The sequence below is a fragment of the Dermacentor albipictus genome, chromosome 1, assembly GCF_038994185.2.
Source record: "Dermacentor albipictus isolate Rhodes 1998 colony chromosome 1, USDA_Dalb.pri_finalv2, whole genome shotgun sequence".
Classification (NCBI taxonomy): Eukaryota; Metazoa; Arthropoda; class Arachnida; order Ixodida; family Ixodidae; genus Dermacentor; species Dermacentor albipictus.
Genome location: NC_091821.1, coordinates 266,796,004 through 266,818,282, shown reverse-complemented (window position 1 = coordinate 266,818,282; position 22,279 = coordinate 266,796,004). Strand labels below are relative to the sequence as shown.

At 40.0% G+C, this 22,279-nt stretch overlaps 1 protein-coding gene across 2 annotated transcripts in view; it reads left to right on the top strand.

The window, feature by feature from the left end:
• mgl (low-density lipoprotein receptor-related protein megalin) overlaps positions 1–22,279 on the top strand; it is a 247,389-nt gene that overhangs the window by 193,961 nt on the left and 31,149 nt on the right. The window contains exons 32-50 of one of the 2 annotated variants that reach the window (XM_065448860.1): positions 23–157; positions 504–688; positions 759–1,012; positions 2,261–2,435; positions 2,646–2,871; positions 3,194–3,415; positions 4,743–4,925; positions 9,871–10,178; positions 13,308–13,536; positions 13,612–13,740; positions 13,820–13,975; positions 14,056–14,290; positions 14,389–14,556; positions 18,567–18,688; positions 20,819–20,929; positions 21,029–21,157; positions 21,387–21,512; positions 21,596–21,712; positions 21,794–22,082. In XM_065448860.1, coding sequence (XP_065304932.1) covers positions 23–157; positions 504–688; positions 759–1,012; positions 2,261–2,435; positions 2,646–2,871; positions 3,194–3,415; positions 4,743–4,925; positions 9,871–10,178; positions 13,308–13,536; positions 13,612–13,740; positions 13,820–13,975; positions 14,056–14,290; positions 14,389–14,556; positions 18,567–18,688; positions 20,819–20,929; positions 21,029–21,157; positions 21,387–21,512; positions 21,596–21,712; positions 21,794–22,082 — 3,499 coding nt within the window. Of the gene's footprint in view, positions 1–22; positions 158–503; positions 689–758; positions 1,013–2,260; positions 2,436–2,645; positions 2,872–3,193; positions 3,416–4,742; positions 4,930–9,870; positions 10,179–13,307; positions 13,537–13,611; positions 13,741–13,819; positions 13,976–14,055; positions 14,291–14,388; positions 14,557–18,566; positions 18,689–20,818; positions 20,930–21,028; positions 21,158–21,386; positions 21,513–21,595; positions 21,713–21,793; positions 22,083–22,279 lie in introns of both variants that reach the window. The other variant, XM_065448862.1, reaches the window with a different exon arrangement.

Below are 22,279 nucleotides of genomic sequence, written 5' to 3'. Positions count from 1 at the left end.
TTTTTACACTTCTTCCCTACAGCCAGCAACCCATGTGCAAGTGCACCTTGTTCCCACCTGTGCTTACTGTCACCATCAAGGCCTAGCCAGTACTCATGTCGTTGCCCACCTGGCTACACACAAGACCGGGCTTCAGCCAGTGGCTCATGTGTACCAGGCAAGTTTTTTTTTTTTAATGATGCCTGCATTAGTGGAGTTGCTGGTGCATGCAATAACCTAGCACCAGGATGGTTTACTAGGTAGAAAGAAGCACATGAGTAAAGTTTTAAGATGTTAAGGTTTTGTTTTTAGTGGTTTTTGAGATAGTAGCCACTTTGCAGGTTTAATGGTTCACTAACATTAGGTTTTGCTACAAAGTAACATAGAAGTCCGGAGCATAGGAACTACGTGTGGCTGCTTATGCCATTTTTCTAATTAAGGATGTGCTTTGCTTCTGAGATCCACTGTTAGAATTACTTTTAAATTGCTTACAAGGAGTCATTCACAAAGCTTTTTTCTTACAGTTGACACTCCATTCCTGATGCTCATGAAGGCCAACCAGCTGATTGACATCAGCTTGACACCTGATGACAAGTCATCTGGTCAAATTGTTCCGATAATTGGCATTGAGAATGGCTATGACTTTGACTATGACAAGCAAGAGGGCAGTATCTACTGGATTCAGCTGGCTGACGAAGACAAGGAGAATGTATGTTAGCATTCAATATTCATTGCTGAAGAAGTTAGTCTTGACATTCTCTATTTCTTTTCCATCACAGGGCACAATCTATACTGTGAGCCTCAAGGGTGGAAATGTAACCAAATTCCTGATGGATGGAATTATTGGTGCACCGTATGCAATTGCATTTGACTGGGTTGGAAGGAACTTGTACATTGGAAACAGGAAGGCTTCAAACATAGAAATTGTGAAAGTGGATGGAGAAAAACAGTACCGAAGGGTTTTGCTAACAAATGATGGCTCTGAAAAAGGAATTGGAAAGCCAAAGGCCATAGTACTTGATCCTGAGCAAGGGTGAGTTTTTGTCTTGTATTCCAACTGAAAACACCGCATCACAGTATTGCACAAACTTGGACAATAATATTGTGAGCTGGTCAAGTTGGCATGGTGACAAAGAAGGATGCACAACACGAATACTGGAGAATTGGAATGGGTTGGACAACAGTGCAAAGACACAAATGACACGAGAGCTGGTGTGATTAAACGTGAAAAAGAAATGCATGAGCATTTGTACAAACAGACGTAAACTAAAAGAAATTGGCAACACAAACTTAAGCACCTTTTCATATTTTTGAATTAGTGGTGCTGAATCATCTGCAGTCAGTCACAGTTTCTTGCAGACAGGTGGTTGCATAACCTAAAGAAATTTGCTGGCAGACACAATGTCGATATGAATGTCTGCAAGTGTGTTTTCTGACACCTCTCATTTGACCCACACATGATGGCAGATGTTGCCCTAGAAGGGAAAATAAAGTAGAAGCGCATGAGCATCTCTTCCTTACTACATCCTCGCTGTTTGCAAACCTACCTTCATTTCAGTGATGCCGTGAGCGGGAGGTCGGCAATCTTGTGTAGGGCAACCTAATAATGTGGAACAGCCAACTTCCACTATTTCTCATATCCCCTATTTGCTTTTTTAGCCCTTTTGCGAAGTGCATGCAATCATAGAAAAACATGATCAACCAAAGTGCATCACCAAACACAAAACAATGTTTACAAATTCCATGTCCAATGTTAAATATGAAATGCAGTATATTGCTAAGCTGTGGAAAAGTATCTAATATAGGTAATATTGATGAGTGTTTTAATAATCAAGCACATCAATACAGCAATAATGTGAGGAATGGGCATGACAGTCATTTATCTGCTCATTACAAAAAGTGCATCTGCACTTTAAAGGTCGGTGGTACTAGATACTTGAAGAACAGTAAAATGAAAAGGTAAATTATAGAAGCATTCCATAAAAGGAAAACCGGCAATAAATGTCTTAATGCACCAACTCTTGTCCTGTGAAATAAAGAAATAGCATTTTTAGAAGTGTGTAACTCATATTTTTCATACTTCTGTATACATCCTTCAGCTGGCATTCTCTCGGTAAAATGTGTTTGGCTGTCAGTGCTTCTCATATAGTACATGTTTGCTTCTTTGTCCTTCTTTGGTTATGCTGTTTCAGCTTACTTCAATCACTTAACATGTCTGTATTACTAATTTAGCTTTTTTCTGTTTGTGCATGGGCTAAATTTCTACCTTTCTTGCTTCCAGAAAACTTTTCTGGCTTGATGATGGCGGCATTGGTGTTCCAAGGAAGCTGGCCCGAGTGTCAATGGATGGCAAGAATCCAATTATTCTAGTCAAAGAAAACCTGCGACGTCTTGAGGCACTAACCATTGACCTAACAGGAAAGCGTGTCTACTGGAGCCAGAGCTTTGAAGGCATTGTAAGTGCTATATAAGCGTGCTTATTCTACTGTAGCCCAGCATTCTGTCAGTCCATGTGTCTTTTCAAATGTGCATGCTCTTTTCTCATTTATGCTGCATTTGGTAGGAGGATAGCAGCTATGATGTAGAGGTATGCTCTAAGTGTGAAATTAACCCTACACAAGTTGATGTTGGATTATGCATTCACTAACATAAATATACATTTTCAGATTGAAAGTGTGGATTTGGATGGAAATGGCCGCAAGACCCTAATTTCCAGTGTGGCAGCCCTTGCTAAGCCTCAGGGACTAACTGTCTTCAGTAACAAGCTTTACTACCTTGACTCTGTGCATGAAAAAATAGCGCGAGTTGACCTTCCTGATGGGGGAAACCAAGTTGTTCTTGAGGACAACACTCCTGGTCTGGTCACCTTGAAGGTATATGGCAAGAAACCAGGTAAGTTCATTTTATACCATAGAAAGTAAGGCATTTGAGTGGAAATCGCAGCTTTTTACTTAACACAATTGGAAAACAAGTTTTTAGGAAATGTGTATTGAGCATTTGCCTCACTGGGGGGCAGTCATTAAATTTCAAGTATTTGCTGCAGCTCTCAATTATTTTTCCAGCAAGCATGGAATGGTCTTTATAAAAGTCTCGGAACACTTTACACGGGGTATTTTGGTTTGTCTAAATGACTAGTTGAAATAGCATTTACTCAAGCAGCACTTCGCTGTATTACATGTTTGCTTAAGTTCGTAACCTCTCATACTGTTTTCAGGTGACAGTCATCCTTGTCGAAGCAACAACGGTGGTTGTGAGCAGCTATGCATTCCTGTCTCCAACAACCAGAGACAGTGCATGTGCAGTACCGGCTTCAAGGGCAATGGAGACACATCCTGCATGCCATACTCGTCGTTCCTCGTGGTATCTGAGCTTGACAAAGCTCGAGGGTTCAGTCTTGAAGATCATGGAGAAGCTATGCAACCGATTGCTGGTTCAGGTTAGTACTTGTTGCTTGTACTTAGGTTGTTGGCTATTATGATAGCTTTAAGAGTAAGTGAACTAAATGTAAAGCCATATGGCTCAGAGCAGCGGTGTACCTGCCATGGTTGCTTAGTGGCTATGGTGTTTGCTAAGCACGAGGTTTCGGGATCGAATCTTGGCCACAGCGGCCACATTTCAATGGCGGCGAAATGCAAAGACACCTGTGTACTTAGATTTAGATGCACGTTAAAGAACACCAGCTGGTCCAAATTTCCAGAGTCTCCTACTACGGCGTGCCTCATAATCAGATCATGGTTTTGGCACATAAAATCCCATAATTTAATCAATTTAATTTTGAGAGCAGCGGTGTAGCAAAGTGTTTTGTTATCATGCAGCTAAATGTGCACTTGTGAGAAAAAGTCTAATGATCCCCATTCCCTATTAATAAGCAGTATATTTCCTGAAGCCTTGGCTTTATACACTTGCCCTCAATGCGGTAGCATAGCAGGCTTAGAACATATGCTCTGGCGGTGCTTTGCGTTACACAGCGACAAGGACAACAGCAAAAAGCGTTGGGACGAGGCTTTCCGTAGCTCCAAACTAGAACAGACATGGGCAGTTCATCGGACCCACGATGCTGCCGAGAGGCTAGGCCTTTCGGTCCCGGCATGGGAGCAGCCCGCTTCGGGCTAGGAATCTAGTGCGACCTGAAGGACCTGAATAAAGTTTCTCATACGATACCATACCACAGCATCAGCAAGAAATTAGAATTTCTGCTAACATAGCCATGCAACATAGAATCATTGTAATGCACTACATTGCTTGAACACAGTATGTGGGCTGTACCTCTTGATTTCAGCCTGCATGCATAGTCTGGGAAGAAAAAAAATGTTTGCATGCCTCCTGTGGTCTTCAAACTTTTGCTTGCAAGTGTACAGGAAAAAAAGCTCAACAGTGCTCTTTGAGTGGCATACCTAATGAAAACAAAAATTGTTCCATGTCTTTAATATTAAAAATAACACATGAATGCTTCAATTTTTTTATAGCTTAATATTATGATAAATTATTAATTGGCTCTTCTTACCATGAATTGCGCTAGCGACTATGAAAGTGGGTCTATATGGTGATGTCGCCATAAACTGAAAATTAGCCACTATTCTAACATTATCATATACAGTGAAGATGTTGAAGAAGTGCAACACATATATAACGGAAAGTTGCCCACTTAGGTAGTGCCATTTGTGCTACTTTTGTTTTCAGAGCCTTTGCTGTGAGCTTGGCCGTGGAAGTGGTACTTCATGAATTGAGCGCAACAGTTCAGATAAATGTTTTTGTATTTTCAGGACACAACATTCTGCATCTGGATGTGCATGTAGCAATGAATCACATTTATTGGATTGAGTTCAACCAAGGCGAGCGCAATGGTATTTACCGAATTAAGCCTGATGGCACAGATTTGAAGCATGTGATTGCTGATGGCATTGGCAGCAACGGTATACGTGGTGTTGCTGTGGACTGGGTTGCAGGCAAGTGTCATTGCTTTCACACCTTATGATCTACTCTACTTTATTTGTTCATTCCATTTAGTGAAGCATGAGTGTCTGATGTATAGTCAAGGCCATATCTTTACAAAAGGACTGATAGGTGGCCTAGTTCATAATGCATTATAATAAAAACTTAGAGTGCTGAAAACATGAAGGGCGTAGAAAAAGAAACACACACCACATGTGCTTCTATCAAATCTAGTAATAGATGACTTACGAGAGTAAAAAATTGCACTTGTGCCTTTCTTCATAATGGTAGTGCTTCAACCAGAACAGAAGCTTTTGTTATGTAGTCTAGGACACATTATATATCAACTTTAATCTGCTGCTCAGTGGCTATGGCAATGTAATGCTGAGCGTGAGGTTCTGGCATGAATTCCTGGCTGCAGCAGCTGCATTTTGATGGAATTGAAATGCAAAAATGCCTGCGTACTTAGATTTAGGTGTGTGTTAAAGAACCCCAGACATTCCGAATTCATCCAGAGCCATGCACTGTGGCATGTCTCATTGCCCCAAAGTTGTTTTGGGACATTGAACCCCATGAATTAATCTGTACGTCAACTTCGTAGCCTTTTAACCTTCCATAAGGCACCCATGTCAGTAATTTAGCATTGAAATAACTCAGCCACATCTCTTCTGCTTTGCTTTAAATGATGTTGAAATGTCATAATAACCTCAGGTTTAAATAAGTGCCACATTATGGAGCTTGAAGAAATGATGACAGTGCGCTGACTTTCAGGACACTGTATCTCAACGCAGCTGTCTGTCATCATCTATTCTTTATGCTCACTGCATGACACTGCTTCTACATCATGCATAGCAAAGAAGCCCACCAGAAATTCTTAGAAATATCAGCACATGCAAGATGCCTGACATTGATGTCACAAGGAAGAAACCACAAAAACTGTCTTGATGCTTGGTGACAGCTTCAAAACAGTTGCTTTGGTTCTTGTGTAAGCTGCTTTGGTCTGGAATCGAGGTCTGTCATGCGCACTCCTCGGGCTTGGGGAAAAGACAGTCTGCGGATAGCAAACACTGCTGTGAACCATTTCAACCGAATATTATAGTCGTGCGCACCGCATGGATCTTGCAAGCGGAGTGTGAAGTCTCCTTTCTTTCAAACACTCTCTTTTCAACAGAAGCCTGTTCCTCACTCTTTTCTGGATGCTTTATTTCGTAATATAGCAGATTTCCATACGTGGGCCGCTATTGGCAAATAGTTGACCTGAATCGAGAAAAGTGTCTGGATCAGTATGCTTCATCTTACTGTTACTGTGTATATTTATTGACACAGTTTAATAAATGGGCTGAAGTAAGTGCAAATATGCTTTTAACTTTTGATAATAATTTTGTACTTTTGGAAGAAGCCAACTATTATCTGCTCACGCTCAGCCACGGTCACCCACGTAGCAATTAAACTTTGGCAACCCTGCTTATCGGTGTCGTAGCCATCAGGTTTTGATAATTTTGACTAGTTTTGAACACTCACCTAGCCTATAACCACACGAAACTTAAAGGTCAGACCACATGCATGCTTACCAGTGGGCACTCACTCCTGGCCGCTCCTGGTTAGATTCCTCGGCAGACTTTGCTTCGTAATGAGCTAATAACAGCGTTTCAAAATCGGTCGATCAAGCTGGGGCAGGACAAAGCCAGTCCACACTATGTAGTCCAGCGAGATAGGAGCATATGAGCATGAGCACACACTCTAGCCTTGTCGTGCTCAAAGAAAACGCTGCAGTTGCATATAGCTGCAGTCTTCTACGTAGCGCAGATACTGTGGTCGCCGCAGGGTGCTGCAATTAATCTACTGACTGAGTGGACTGCAGCTCGCTGAGAACAACTGCGTTTGGCACGTTGTAGGCGCTAAAATTGGAAATGTGGCGTCTACGTGAACATCCAAAACCAAATTTGGACTGTGAACCATATTGACTTTCAGTAGGCAGAGCATTGTGGGCACATCCTGCTCTGCCTAGCCTTTGCAGTGCAAATCATTGAAGAACGAGCGGAAGTATCGCGAATGGAATGTTTAATTGACAATAACTCTGCTGTTGAACGCATTGAAGTACTTTTTGCAGCAAAGTATTTCTGAAATAGTCTGATTTAATTTCAAGTGCATTTCTCAACTTTGATAAAAAGTGGTTCAAGACCCCTTTAAAGCATTGAGGTCATCTTTTCAAAAATAATTTTAAAAGCACCATTAAGCATTGGGAATGAGTACTACTTTTTTTCTCTTGTACATTAAGCATGGAGGCATAACAAGAGTGTTTTTCTTCTTTTGTGGAACATCTTGTTATGGGGCTTAACTACAGTATAGTTCTGTTTCCTGCAGAATAATACTTAAACATCGCATTTTAGTAGCCCCCCCCCCCCCCCCTCCTAGGAACAACTTCGGTACAGATATATTATTGATCTTTATAGGTTTCATCTTATTAGATTATGAAATGATAACCTTGATGCACCAATAAAGCTGATAGCCTTTATTGGGCTATTGGGTTGTGAAATAGACCTAATTCACTGATAAAGCTAATGGCCTGTATTGGTCTATTATCTTACAAGTATATTTTTGTAAATAGGAGCACTGTGTACCAAATTGCTTTGCTCTCTACAAAGGTGCATTAATTGTTCATTCTTATGCGGAGCTTTATAGGCAAACCCTCCATAACTTTGCTGATCATTACTGCTGCTGCTGCCTTGCCAAATAGTTCACACACAGGACATCACTTATAAAACAAATTGTGGCCTATGTATAGCCCCATCTGCACTACCCCTACAGACGTGGTGGCAGCCAGCTCTTACGTCTACGAAATTACACAGTCAAACAAGAAACAATACCTTAATATCCTCAGTAGAACAAATATACAGCTTGGAACGCATAATTCCTTTATTAATGCAACACCTTCTGTGCCTTCATTCTCTATTTGCTGCATGTGCTTTGTCAGTTTCTTGCCGAGCAACACTACTAATACAAGTTTATACCATGATCACTACTTCTAGTGAATCTATTGAACCTATAAAGCATTTTATTTGTCCAATGCAATTTATACCATTACTTCTATTGCTTCAATTGGGACCCATAAAGTATTTTATTTGCCTTATAGACCATTGTATTACCCTGATACAGGACTGGAAAAATTATTTGTAGGACCTGTAGGTTTTCCTATTAGACCTATGTGTTTCGTATAAGACGAATACAGCAGAACTTTGATTTGGGCCATTTAGTTCATGGTTGAACAGTTGGCAAAGCAGCGATAAAAAACACAGGGGCAGACACATACATAGTACACAAAAGGACTATGTATGCTAAGTTAGTTGTAAGTCAGTGCCTGTGGCATGTACCATGTGTCTCTGTCGCTGTGTTTTCTAGCACTGCTTTCCCAATGATTCGACCGGCAGATACTTCTATTGAAATTTTCATTTGACTCATTTGATGATAATCTCCAGACGGAGAGTTCCCTGTTTGATTCAGGCTCAGGGATTTACTTTTTTTCAATTTGAGAGTATAAACGAACTCCACTGTTGAAATTGTATTTAATTTTAATCAAAACTGACAGAAACCAAGCATTTATATCCAGAAAACAAGAGGATCAGAAAACAAATGCATTCTTTACGAAAACACATTTCTGTCATGTTGGCTGGGCTAAACAATGGTACATTTGCATTGATGTTTTTATATATTGGGATAAGGAAATGAAGTACATAACAAAGGTCCTCAGAGTAGGTTCTAACGTGTTAATAAGGCACGTTGCTGGGTACATGGTGCATGATTCCTGCTGGTTTTGTCATGCCTGATCTCTTGCTGTGCCACAGTTCTGGTAAAAAAGAAATTTCCATGTTAATTTAGCCTCTGTAGTCAATTGGCTACTATGGCGTTCTCTTGAGCACAATTTATGAGCACAAGCTCATAATTTTTCATAGCTATAGCAACTGCATTTTACTGTAAGAAGAAAGCAAAAATGTCTGTACTAAAGTTTCACTGTGTGTTGGAGAACTTGTGGTAGTCAGGATCACTAATCCACAGCCCTTCATTAGTGTATCTCAATGTCAAAGTATAGCTTTACTACGTAAAACCTGTGTACCCACAGCAAACTTTTCTGGGGTCAAACTATGTGCTTTTTTGCAGTGTGACAGAGTATTAATAACTATACATGCAGTTGCAACACAAAATTGTTCCTTAATATTTGCTTTCTGTAAATGGTTTTGTGGGGTTTCTTATGCAATAAAGTTACGAAAGCTGTTGTGTGTAGTTGTGGAGTTTATCGGCATGGATGTTCTTGTTTTCCGATTTTTGCAGACGATACAATTTATTCCAGGGGTGGGTTAAATGCATAAATATATGGTGTAAATAAATTCAGATGAAACTTGTAATTTTCCAGACTAATTGTTATCTTTCACATGCTTGTAAGGAGGGACATGATTTAATAATGTGTATTTTATCTAGAAGTATGTTAAATGTCAGCAAAGAAACATATATACCTGCATATTTTTTATTTTGTTGTTGTTACTTATCAATGTATATCAGGCATTCAATTGCATATTTGACACACACTTTATGTGCGGCCCCCTTACTCATTTCCTCAACTGAGGCTTTTAAAGAATTTTTAATTAATTAATTAATGCTCTAAAACAATTATTTTATTTTTGCTTGTGCTTCCAGTGACAGATAGTGCTATGGCATGCAGCTACTCTTCACTGTGTAGTATAGATGCTGGTTTTGAAAGGACTAGCCCTTGTGAACATTTCCTGTAAAGAAGACATTGTATGACACCCACGGTGTGCGATTGCATACTAGACATTTTTTTCCTCCTCTTTTCGTCAAGTTATTAATATTTTGCATTCATTCATTATTGATGGTGCACTCATGTGCTGCAGTGGCATTGTTTACATTTGTCACATGCAATTATATATATTTTTTCCCCTCCTTTAGGAAGCATCTACTTCACCAATGTCTTCCCTCATGAAACATACATTGAAGTGTGCTTGTTAGATGGCTCAAATAGAGTCATATTGCTCAAGACTACTACCGACTCTCCTCGAGAAATCGCAGTAAATCCTGTGAAGCGGTTCCTTTACTGGATTGATTATGGCCAGTACCCCAAGATTGAAAAAGCCTATCTGGATGGAACGAACCGTGTACCCATTGTAGTTACTGGAATCAGCAATCCAAGGGATTTGACAATTGATATTGTTACTCATGATGTCTATTGGGTTGACTCCAGAGAAGACGCCGTTCAGGTATGTGCTTGTAGCTTTAGAATGCCGTTACATTGAAATCTCTGTACCCTAAGGCATCGAAATAAAATAGACAGCCTATATTGTTTTGATGTCTTAGGGCACATAAAATACAATTTTCATATTTTGCTAAAAATACAGATGTGCGCTCATTCAATGCCTATCGTGTATGTGCACTTCAAATTTATGGCACCGATCATACAAATTTATGAACGCCGCTCTTATATTTTGCATATGGATGGCATGGGAACTTGTTAGATCAGTTAAATAAAGTATCAAATGAAAAGAATCTAAAATTTTTGTTTGCTGGTCATTTTTGTGTGCCAAGCTGATGAAACCATTACCTTTAGTTTTATTTCTGAGGTGTTTTTAAACACATTCATTGTGTTGTCAGTCACCATTGGGTCACAGTGGTGATTCCACATGTGTGCTCAGGTCCTTCCTTTAGCGTGGAAGCACTGCCTTTGTGAAACTTCAATGCAGATACAAAATTTCTGTTGCTGCCAGTTGTCAATGGCATGAAGAAGCTCTAAACAGAAATTTCTAGGCCTATTGGTGATTTTCATGATCACTGTTTGATTCTCTGAGCCACTGTGATGTGGCTCAGAGATGACTCACGTCCAAAACTTGGTTGCTTTACGAAAACTTTAAGATGGTGCTGCTTTCATGTCTGGGGTGAATCAGTTGTCAAAACTTGCTCTATCCTCGACTAGTAAATTGCTACAAAAGGCATATGTAGACTGCAGTCAGCAGATGGCATCGTACTACAGGATTGTAGCAGTCCAGGTTGTTTCTCGATAGGCTTGCTACTAAGACTACATACTAATTCTGGATAACTATTGTTAAAGATATTAGTAAAATGCATGCACAAAGCTTGACTATGAAATTACCTATTGCACTTCACCACGTAGATCAAGTAAGGCATCGTTTCATTGCTTGTGTATTCCAGTCCCTCTGCAGAGATGGAATTTGCATAGCTACTGTAGATGTGCACATTAAGTGCAAACAGCCTACTTATGTTTAGGCATGTTCTCAGCATAGGAAATAGTTGATTTCCCATGTTTATTTTCCATATACCCTTATTTACTTTCAATAGTTATTTTTGCAGTCATACTTTGTAGAATTTTTTGGCTGAAGTAAGTGTATAATTTAGCCACTCTTCAACATTCGCACCAGGCGCCCTGCGCTTTAAAGGTTTTCGTTTTTTTAATTGCTAGGTGGATTTTGATTAAGGTCGCTGACTTTATATATTTCAATGTGCTAATTTAAGATATGCATTATTTTCTTGCCAAGTAAATAACATTTTAGAAATTAAAAGAACATTTTGCATAACTTGCTTGGAGGGAAGATAACTTACTGAACTATATATGGTGCAATAAAGATTGAGATACAAAAATTATGCTTATTGAATGATCAGAGTTTGCAATGCTACAAGAATGAATGCTTTCGTCTGATTTGAGCCTAAGTTATAACATGTCAAAATTTTCAAATTAAGAACCCATAGTAACACCAACAGCAAATTACTGTTCTTTGAAAATTGTTTAATAATATTCCTTTATATTATAGGCCTACTGCATCTCTAAATGTCTGCCTTTCTGACAAAAATATAATTATTGTGATGCTGTTTTGAGAAAATGAGAAAGAACATTTCATGACATGTTCATTGTGATTATGGCAAAGGCTAAATCAATCAAGGATTATATGAGGGTCGAATCAAGCAAAAATAAATGCTGTACACCAACCTGGAGCAAAGAATGGCAAATAGATATTTGGGCTAATTTTCATCTCCAAAGGTTAGGGTCCTCCCTTAAGGTGACAGTTGTATTCAGTAGCAGTTTCCATAATGCTTGCTCACCAGTTTTTCAGACTCAGAAGTGACTGCACAAATTTCTAAATAATCGGATAGTAATCAGGTAGCCCAAAAAAATAATTTTTTAGAAGAAGTGATCTTAAAACACTAGTTAATGTCTCTTTATTGCTCTTGCACTTCCGAACTATGGTATCTAGCTATAATCATATGTTTTGCATTCACATGATGGGCAGTCTAGTATGCTGCATGCACCATTGTAGTACAGTGCAATAAAATACTGATGTAGCATGTGACAATGATTGTGCCTTACTGTCAGATAGCATAATGTAATTAAGAGCATAAATTTTGTGGAGCTGTACTGATGGGCTTCCTCTGTTCTGCTTTCTCACGCTACCCTTAGCTCGCTCCCTGACGTAGAGAAATGGAAGGGACAGTGGTTGTTTTAGCAGTAACGTGAGCTCACGCTGCTGTCGCTTTATAATATGACCATTTTGCGGCACCTTATATTAATAGAGTAGATGCCTGTGGAGGTCGCCATCTGGTCACAGACATGAAAGTACTTATGCAAGGCCACTATTTGAGCTCGTAGTCATAATACCAAATGGCTTAATCACTGATGATGACTACCATAACACTGCAGCATGGTAACACTTGCTGTATTTGTTCTCACCACACTTCTGCTAGTGTGTCAAGTTTGAATGCGATGTCCAGAAACTATGGTTTGAAATGGATATCGGTCAATCTTTATTGTAGGCTATACCACTTTGACTTCTCTCACACCTGCATTTATTTCAACCATACTGTTGCTTTGGCTGCCCGCAGTGCTTAGATGGTGAGCCAGCGACCAAGAGAGACTGGTTGGTGCTAAGTTAACACAAGCTTCAGCTGAGTTTACAAAAATCAGCCAAATGGCTCTAAAAAGCCAAAAAATTGCATTACCAATGAACGCAAAGGAGTGGGTGACAAACTGAATGACAAACTTTATTAAGAGTTGTGCTATTGCCAGTGGATCATGTCTGGAAAATTGGCTAAAGCGCATCTATGGTCTGAGAAAGTTTGGTCACCTGTATGCATAGATTCTATACTCGGTGGGGTAATGCCATGGTAAAGTTGCAATAATTGAGCAGGTCTAAAAAATTATTGTTCAATAAATCAGTCAGCAACCCTGCATTTTTAATGTCTTGGCACATTATATGGCCAAGACAGCTGCTGTGTCACAAAACCTCTCATTTTTTGCTGCTAGATGAGTTGCTCTGCAGTGTGATACGTTCATTTTCACATTGAATAATCTGTTGGCCTGATCATAATTTCTTAATTTCCAGAAAGTTTCCTTCTCTGGTGGAAACCGGCAGTATGTCAGAAAAAACCTTCCAAACCCAATGGGTGTGGCTGTTTCTGGCCAGTATGTTTACTGGGCTGACAGGAATCTGCGAACAATCTACAAGGCTAGCAAGTTCCAAACCAACACAACCGGTCCACCAGAGCCAGTGAAGTCTGACTTGAACATGCTGCGAGACATTGTGGTCTTTGACAGCTCTAACCAGCCCCCTGGTAAGTGTTTTTTATACAATGCTTAGAGCAAGCAAGAGTAATTTTTTAGAAACTTCAGATCACTGTTCCTTCTAGCCTCATCACCCTGTTCAACAAGACCATGCGATCAGCTTTGTTTCTCCATGCCGGAATCCTACAATGGCACAAAATGGAAGTGTGGGTGTGCCTCTGGCGAGTTGGCAGATGATGGGCGCAAGTGTGACAGTGAGTGGTTTATTCTTGCCAAGTGCATTGCTGTGAGGATGCCTGTCATTTTAATTGTGCACAATGCTGTTTGCTCTAGTGTCTAAGGTCTTCCTCGTCTTCACCACACGCCGAGAAATTCGAAGCCTTTTCATGGACCCCCATAAGACAAGTGTGCCGTTCCAGCCCCGAGGAAATCTCACAAATGTTGTTGGCCTTGACTTTGACTATGCTGACAAGAGAATGTATTTCACCCGTAAGTAGTCTGTAGTTCACCTTTTCTGCCTTGGACTCTTGGGAACTGGAATGGTGTTATATAATATTTTGTTTTGCCAGAAATTCGCCCAGATGGCAGCATTTCCTGGGTGAACCCTGACAAAATGGACATTCATGTTGTCTTGAACAAGACAATAAATCCAGAGGGTATTGCTTTTGATTGGACAGCAAAGAAGATCTACTGGACTGATTCTGCCAATCGCAGCATTTATGCCATGAACAGGGATGGCACTCAATTAGTTATGATTGCCCATGTGGAAAGGCCCAGGGCTATCGTGCTGGATCCTTGCCAAGGGTAGGCTTTCTTCTGACTTAAGTCAGTCTAGCAGACATGTTCTTCCATGTGTCACTAGCATGTTCTTTCATGTGAAATTGTGCTCCTTACAAAATTAGGTACATGTACTATACCGACTGGGGACGTTATGGAAACACTGGCAAAATATACCGAGCAACAATGGCTGGTAACAACAAGCAGGCAATTGTGGAACAGAATCTGACCCAACCAAGTGGTCTTGCATTGGACTATGATGATAAGAAGCTTTACTGGACAGATGCTTTAAGGTAAGTCTGCAAACATTTCAAATTTTAGGGCCATATAGGATTTGTGTATGGTACATATTTTCAAATAGATGTGCAGGAGAGGGCAAATCATGGAGAGGAAAGCTTAAGCTTTTGACTTATGCAAGTGCATGCAGAATATAGTTCATATAATTTTCATGAGCCAACAATTTTGAATTGTGGATGTTGGTTCTGCATACTTGTCGGGCTCTGGGCTGTCCAATTATCATGGAAGTTTGGGCCCTACTGTGGCTGTCATCACCGTCAACTTAAAACTCCTTGTAAGGCTCTCACAGTGGCCTAAGACAATGAGCATAAAGCATAGTGGTCTGAACATATGCATAAAAACACTTTGTAATACTTTTTAGCCATTGCTTTGGGAGATCATGTCTGTTGCTCAAGGCTTCACAAATGTTTTAATGTGGCAATGGTAGTTGGATAGTGCACCAGTTTCAAATTTGATGAAGCAGCGAGAAAAAGTGTATGCACAAAAACCACATTGCTTTGAAGGATTTTCATTCAACTTGAAAGTACCTCTCATTACGTAAAATCCATTAGTTTCTCAGAGTCAGTAAATTCATAAGTCTCATGTTCTTGCATTACGCATAGCATGAATTGACTGGGGTCATAAATTGGCTGCAATAAGGGGTAATTTATGCACCTTCTAAGATCGAGGCTAAAAGAAAGCTCGTAAATATTGTCCTCGTATGTATTTTTTGCATACTATTTCCACTTTTTTTTAATATAATGCATGTTTAATCCAACTTATTATGCAGTAACTTGTGCACTTTTGTTGTCACATATTTGCCCTAATCTCTTAGTTAACTGTTACAGATTACACTAAAATGCCTTTATAACAAAGCGCTTTGGGGCCTCTGAAATAGTTTGTTATACAGGTCATTTCACTGTTAAGGCCAGCTCACAATAGAATTGGAACAGAATTATTTCTTCATTATTCCAGTCATTTCGTTGTAGAGGCGTTGGTTGTAGAGACGCTCGACCGTACATATTTACGGCAACTGCATGTAACACATGAAAACTGGACCACTGGTAAAATGTTGCAGCCTATAGCAGTAATTCATACACTTAAACATTATGGACCTCTCTGCCCACTCAAGTTGCTGAAGAACCCCCCTTGGGCATGTTTGTTTGTTTTTAAGGAAAAGTATGCATTGAAAACTAGATCTTATGCTGGAACTTTCTCAACTAAAAGCATGCTACATTTTCAACTCCCAGCATTATGTTTTAGGTGCTTTATTTATTTATTTATTTGGTATACTGACATTGCATGCACGGCATTATCGTAGGGGGGCTAAAATACAGGTGGTCACAATGGAAACATATTCAGCAACATCAAAAGAATGCATCAGTAAATACAACATTGTTTAAGCACTGAAATTCGCAAAAGCCGAAGACAAACTAACAAAGTACCATACAAAGTAAGTAACAAAGTAACTAACAGAAAAAAAAGTAGCGTGTGTGTAGAGATTAATAACAGAACAATCAAAGAATATGGCTCTCAATAGCATTTTCAATACTAGACACTGCCATCACTTCATTAGTGAGCTCATTCCAATCGTTAATCATGTTAGGAAAAAATGAATACTTAAACGCATTGGTACGGCACTGATAAGCTCTAATTTTGTTAGTGTGGTCTCTCCTAGACGAAACGTAATGTGGCTCCTTGATGAACAGTGTAATGTGGCTCCTTGATGAACAGCCGGTTGTACGGTCATTCATAATCTGTTATCACTAAGAAGGATGGGTGCTGGACAGGAAAGTGATGTCAAATAAAGTTTAGGGCAGTCAAAGTTCCGAGTTCAATTTAAAATTCTTGTTTGTTTGATGTTTGTTGTTTATTGATGTTTGATGAAATGGAGAGCATAGCGTATGTAGGTAGGCTGTCAGACATCTCACACTCCAATATCAAACATACAGTGTTCATCAGTGACATATATCTCTTTAAGGGACACTAAAGGCAAATACTAAGTTAAGCTAAAGTAATAGATTAGTGCTTGAGAATCTCTAAGGCATCAATATTATTGCAAACAAAGCCTTAATAATCGAGAAATTGAGGCAAATTCAGGACATGGTTAGAGACTTTCCCGGGACATTCAAGTACTTGCCCAATGACGAAAGCACTCCTCAGTTAAATTCTAGCACTAGTACTCAACCACTCATTCCAAAAACCATCCTTATATTGTATCATAAGATGAAATAAAATGCTATTTGCCCAGTTCTATTTCATTTTTAGAAAATAGAACTCATTGAAGTTACCATTGACAGTGATGCAGGCAGTCAAAAGGTTTCGTTTTCGCTCTACTCTGCACCATCCATGCTTTTGCGTTTCAGTAGTTTCATTATCGGTAGTGCTGTGCTGTTTTTTCTGGCTTGCGAAACTAGCACAAACTGCTAGTAGCAGAGAATTCAACTTCCATGAGATGTTGCGAGATGCCTGAATGGTCTACACCACTTGACCAAAAAGCAGCTGCAGCAGCGAATCCACTGCTCAGTCTTGGCTCGGTACCTCTGTCTGTCGGGTGCCATTTTACTCACTGATGGCAGCAAAGGGCGGTGATCGTGTATGCAATGTCGCCACACCTCGGTTGCGTGGCGGGAGATTTGAATTTCGAAAAAAGTATTCTGACCCTTCAGATGCGCTTTTCTCATAAAAATAACTGTTTTCTTGGCACAAAACAAGCATTGCGAGGTTTCTGGAATGGTATTTAAACAGTCCACGCCGACTTAGTACTTGCCTTTAGTATCCCTTTAAGTAGCACTAGTGAACTGTTTTGAACTCTTTCAGGTAAGTCTGAAAAAATAAAATTGTATGGAAACTAAAAAATACAGCCAGAAGTCATTAACCCTTGGTGTACCAAATGCTATCATTAAATGCACAGCATGGATAATGGGTTTGACATAGCAAAAAAGGAGTAGCAATTGTTTTATCATTTCTTGATATAACACAACTATCAAAACTTCAAGCTATGTGCCTGAGGTAAAGCTCATGACACACTTGTCTAGAGTGCTGTAGTAGTGCACAAAAATGTGCATATGTTGTCTACTCATTGATACAAGACAACTTGCTTTGAATATGCTCTGTGAGCAAGGAAGGCTGCCAATTCTTGGGCCTCTCACTCTGTCGTTGGCTGGAGCAACTTCCTTGTATTTAGGACAACATATGAGCCTAGGCATGTTCATGAGTCAGGTCATTGAAAAGAAAAGTGTACAGTAATTGCATTCTACTAATGATAACATTTGGGGCAGAAACTTAGAGGTTAACAAAGAAGCTTGAGAACAAGTTAAGGACCATGCAAAGAGCAATGGAACAAAGAATGTTAGGCATAACATTAAGAGACTGGAAGAGAGCAGTGTGTATCTGAGAGCAAACAGCGAGAGCCAATATTCTAGCTGACATCAAGAGAAAAAGATGGAGATGGCCAGGCCATGTAATGTGTAGGGTAGATAACCGGTGGATCATTGGAGTTACAGAATGGGTGCCAAGGCAAGGAAAGCATAATCAAGGATGGCAGAAAATTAGGTGGGGTGATGAAATTGGGGAAATTGCAGGTGCAAGTTGGAATTGACTAGCACAAGGCAGGCATTTGGAGATAATTGGAAGAGGCACTCGTCCTGCAGTGGACATAAATATGTGATGATGATGATGATGCCAGACAAGTTTCAGCAGTCGTCTTCTGTCGATGCGTGTAGCTTATTGCCCTCGGCCATGTCCATCTTCATTCACAGCAGAGTGGCGAACCATGTACTAAGTAGCAGTGGCCTGCCATATACATGGCACTTCCGGGAAAAGAAGTGTGAAAGAAACTGTCTCGGCCTAGGAATGTCCAGTAGATGACCGAAACAAATCCTGAAAGGCACTGCTCCTGCACTATAGACAAATTCTCTTGTGGCTGTAATTTGAAAATTAATTTTTTCTTCCAAATCACCAATAACCTGTGGCCTTTGATGTCTTTCTGTGGGTGAACACATTCATTTTAACTGTTTCTTTGCAGGGAGAAGATTGAACGTTCTGATTTAGATGGAAAGAATAGAGAGACTCTTGTGTCTGCAACAATTTATCCATTTGCTATCACAGTTTATGAGAACTACATCTACTGGACTGACTTACAGCTCCGTAAGTTGCTCAATCTTGGCATGGTATTAAATGTGCATTTGGTTTTATATAACCCTCACACAGGCACTCTAGTTCTTGCACCAGTGCATATCGCACTCAGTGCAGCTCAATAGCTTACTGTGTTTTAGCCCATTTCATCTTATTGTACGTTAAAGCACTTTACACATGGCAAATCTTTGCATTAAAGAATATGGAACATGTGTGAACGCTTATTATATGAAATGATATAGAAACTAAGCAGTGCTAAACCTCTTTATTATTACATGGTCATTTTCAAGCATGCCTCATTTCTATTCTGCTCGGTTCTATAGTATGTCTTTTTTTAACTTTGGATCAAGCTAAATGTTTTTTACCAGTTTGCAAGTGCACTTCTCCACATTGCATTTTTGCCCAACTAATAATGGTTTGGCCTATTGTTCAAGCAAATACAGAAGTGTGGTGCATGCATGCTGTATTGCTCAATTGCACATGATTTCACCGTAGGATCTGTGTCTCCATTTTACGTCTTAGTGTATGTACAGTCTGTACTCACACCAGCTGATTTAAAGATTTGCTGTACCACCATTAGCTTGGCAAACAACTCTGTGGAAAAGCTATTTAACATTAACAGAAAGGGGGCTTTGTTCTCGAGTGTGACAAAATACTGCAAGATAAGGCAAATAAGATGATTGAGGAAATGTTTTATTTTTCAATAAATGGCTCTTTGGCCTAATGCAAGAAAAGGGAAGAAGTTGTCTTGGAATGGGAAGGCCCACTATGAGAAATGGTGCAAGTGCTATTGTTGTTTGAAGCTTTGCTCTGTGTACATAATTGTAAATGGCATTTTCTTATTTAAACTCAAACTATACTCACAGGGTCTGAAAACTGACTTTCAATTTAATGTTTGCATTTACCTCAACTCTCATGGAGACTGAACAGTTGTAGTGTTGCCGTGGTGGTTAGACTTTCCCCCTTGTACAAAAATTTGCAAGTTGTGTATGTGCAACCCATTACTCCTTGTCATGGCTGATGAACCCAGCAGCGCTACCAGTAGGAGACTGACTGTGCAATGCCTCATCATAAACTAGCCCAAGACAAAACATGAATGAAGTATGAAATGCCTTGGTGCATACATATACTTTCACAAATTTAATCAAGGTCTGTGTTGTAATATGCCTGTTCGTAGCTCTATTTAGATGTACTATTAGCATCATATGTTTACAGGGTGTGAATCTGAGAAAAAGCTTAGTACAGCAGACATTGTCAGATCCTGACTGGAAGCTTACCATTGTTATTAAAAAGAAAGGTGTGCAATCAGTGCACTCTGCTGGTGCTAACATATGGGGCAGAAACTTGGAGACTGACAAAAAGCTCGAAAACAAGTTAAGGACCGCGCAAGGAGCAGTGGAACGAAGAATGTTAGGCATAACGCTAACAGACAGTAAGAGAGTGGTGTGCATCAGAGAGCAAACGGGGATAGCCGATATTCTAATTGACATTAAGAGAGAAAAATGATGCTGGGCAGGTCATGTAATGTGTAGGTTAGATAACCGGTGGACCATTAGGATTACGGAATGGGTGCCAAGAGAAGGGAAGCGCAGTCGAGGGTGGCAGAAGACTAGGTGGGGTGATGAAATTAAAAAATTCGCAGGTGCTAGTTGCAATTGGTTGGCGCAGGACAGGGTAGTTGGAGATTGCAAGGAGAGGCCTTCGTCCTGCAATGGACATAAAATTGGCTGATGAGGATGATGATATGCTTGGGTATGCACATAACCTGGTATATTCAGATTTCCAGCCTATACTTGTTTATACAAATAGCATAGAGCTGTGTGGTTTCAATGGCTGCAGTTGAATCATGTGCAGTTAGTTGAAATGAAGTGTTGTCAGGTTGCATAGTAGAAGTTGAGCAAAAACTGAATGGCAGCGAGAAATTACTGCACCTGTGCATTATCCTCCGGTATCAAGTCCTGCTGTACTCATGTACAAACTGTAGGGTTGCAGGTGCTGACACTTTTTAAATGCTGCTGGCTGACGTGTCAGATATTGTAGTGTACTTATGCAATAATTACAGCATTGAAGAAAAGTATTGTATTGCTGCTATTTCTTCTTTTACGTTAATTTAGTATTTGCTGTTGCTTAATGTTGTTACAGGTGGTGTCTATCGTGCTGAAAAGCACACCGGGGCTGGTATGATTGAAATGGTGAAAAGGCTCGAGGAATCTCCGCGTGATATTCATATTTACTCTCCTGATCGACAAAAGTGTGAGTTTCTTGCACTCCCATGCCACACTTACCATAGCTGTGCACAACATACAGGGCAAAAATAATGTGGCTTTGCTTCATTGCTTTTTTGCTTTGTAGGTGACAAGAATCCATGCAGTTTACAGAATGGGGGTTGTGCGCATTCTTGTCACCAAGCTCCCAATGGCACTATTGAATGTCTCTGCAATTCAACATTTAAGGTTGCCAATGAAGGAAGAATGTGTGTTCGTAAGTATTTGCTGCACTTTGTGATGCTTGTTGCTTTTTTATAATGCAAGATTTAATCTTGGTGTTCTTCTTGGGTACTAGGCACTTTCATAACTCAATTTTTGTATAACAAAGTGTTTGGAGTGTGTTGCCCCAAAGTTGACTAAAACTAATTTATAACTTAAGTAGCCACCAAATACTGGTCCTAGCAGATGTTAAATATGATTAGAAATTTTTATGCCTGTTTCAGCTGAAAATGTTTCTTGTGATGACACGAAGTTCGCATGTGGTAATGGCAAATGCATTCCCCGGCTTTGGGCTTGTGATGGCGACGACGATTGTGGAGACAACACTGATGAGGACAAGTCGTTCTGTGGTAAGTTTATTAAAAAATACATGTAGTGCTTATTGAAAAGGAACTACTTATGCACTCCATTCTTTTTCTGCTCTTGCCAACAGCCCAGCATACATGTGGACCAACAGAATTCAGGTGTGGTAATGGCCGATGTATTTTCAAAACGTGGAAATGCGATCATGAAAATGATTGTGGTGACAGCACAGATGAAGAAGGCTGTGGTGAGCTTACATTTATAATCCCTTTTTGCATGTGAATTTTGGGCACACTGTTACATGTCTGAAAGAATTGCTGTCTTGCAGAATACCCACCATGCCCAGATGGAGAGTTCACATGTGCAAACTTCCGCTGCATTCCAAAAACCCAACTGTGCAATGGTGTAAATGACTGCAAGGACAACAAAACTTCGGATGAGAGCCATGCTAATTGTCCAAATAATCGCACATGCCCTGGAAACCACCTCAAGTGTGAGACAACCAACATTTGTGTAGAGCCCTACTGGCTCTGTGATGGTGATAATGACTGTGGAGATAATTCTGATGAGGTAGCCTTGCTTTGCTCACAGAGGACCTGCCCTCCCAACAGCTTCAGGCAAGTTCATTGTTCACATGTCGCTTCTGTATAAGTGTCTTAGATAAGTTGTTTTCTTTAGCGTCTCAATTATATTGCACAGCTGATCCAAAGACTTGAGTTGAAGTGTAAAGCCATCTGTGTGTAGAAAGCATACCATGACAATATTGAAGGGTGCTTCCTCATTGAAGAACATCTAGATCCCTTCTTGATGCTAT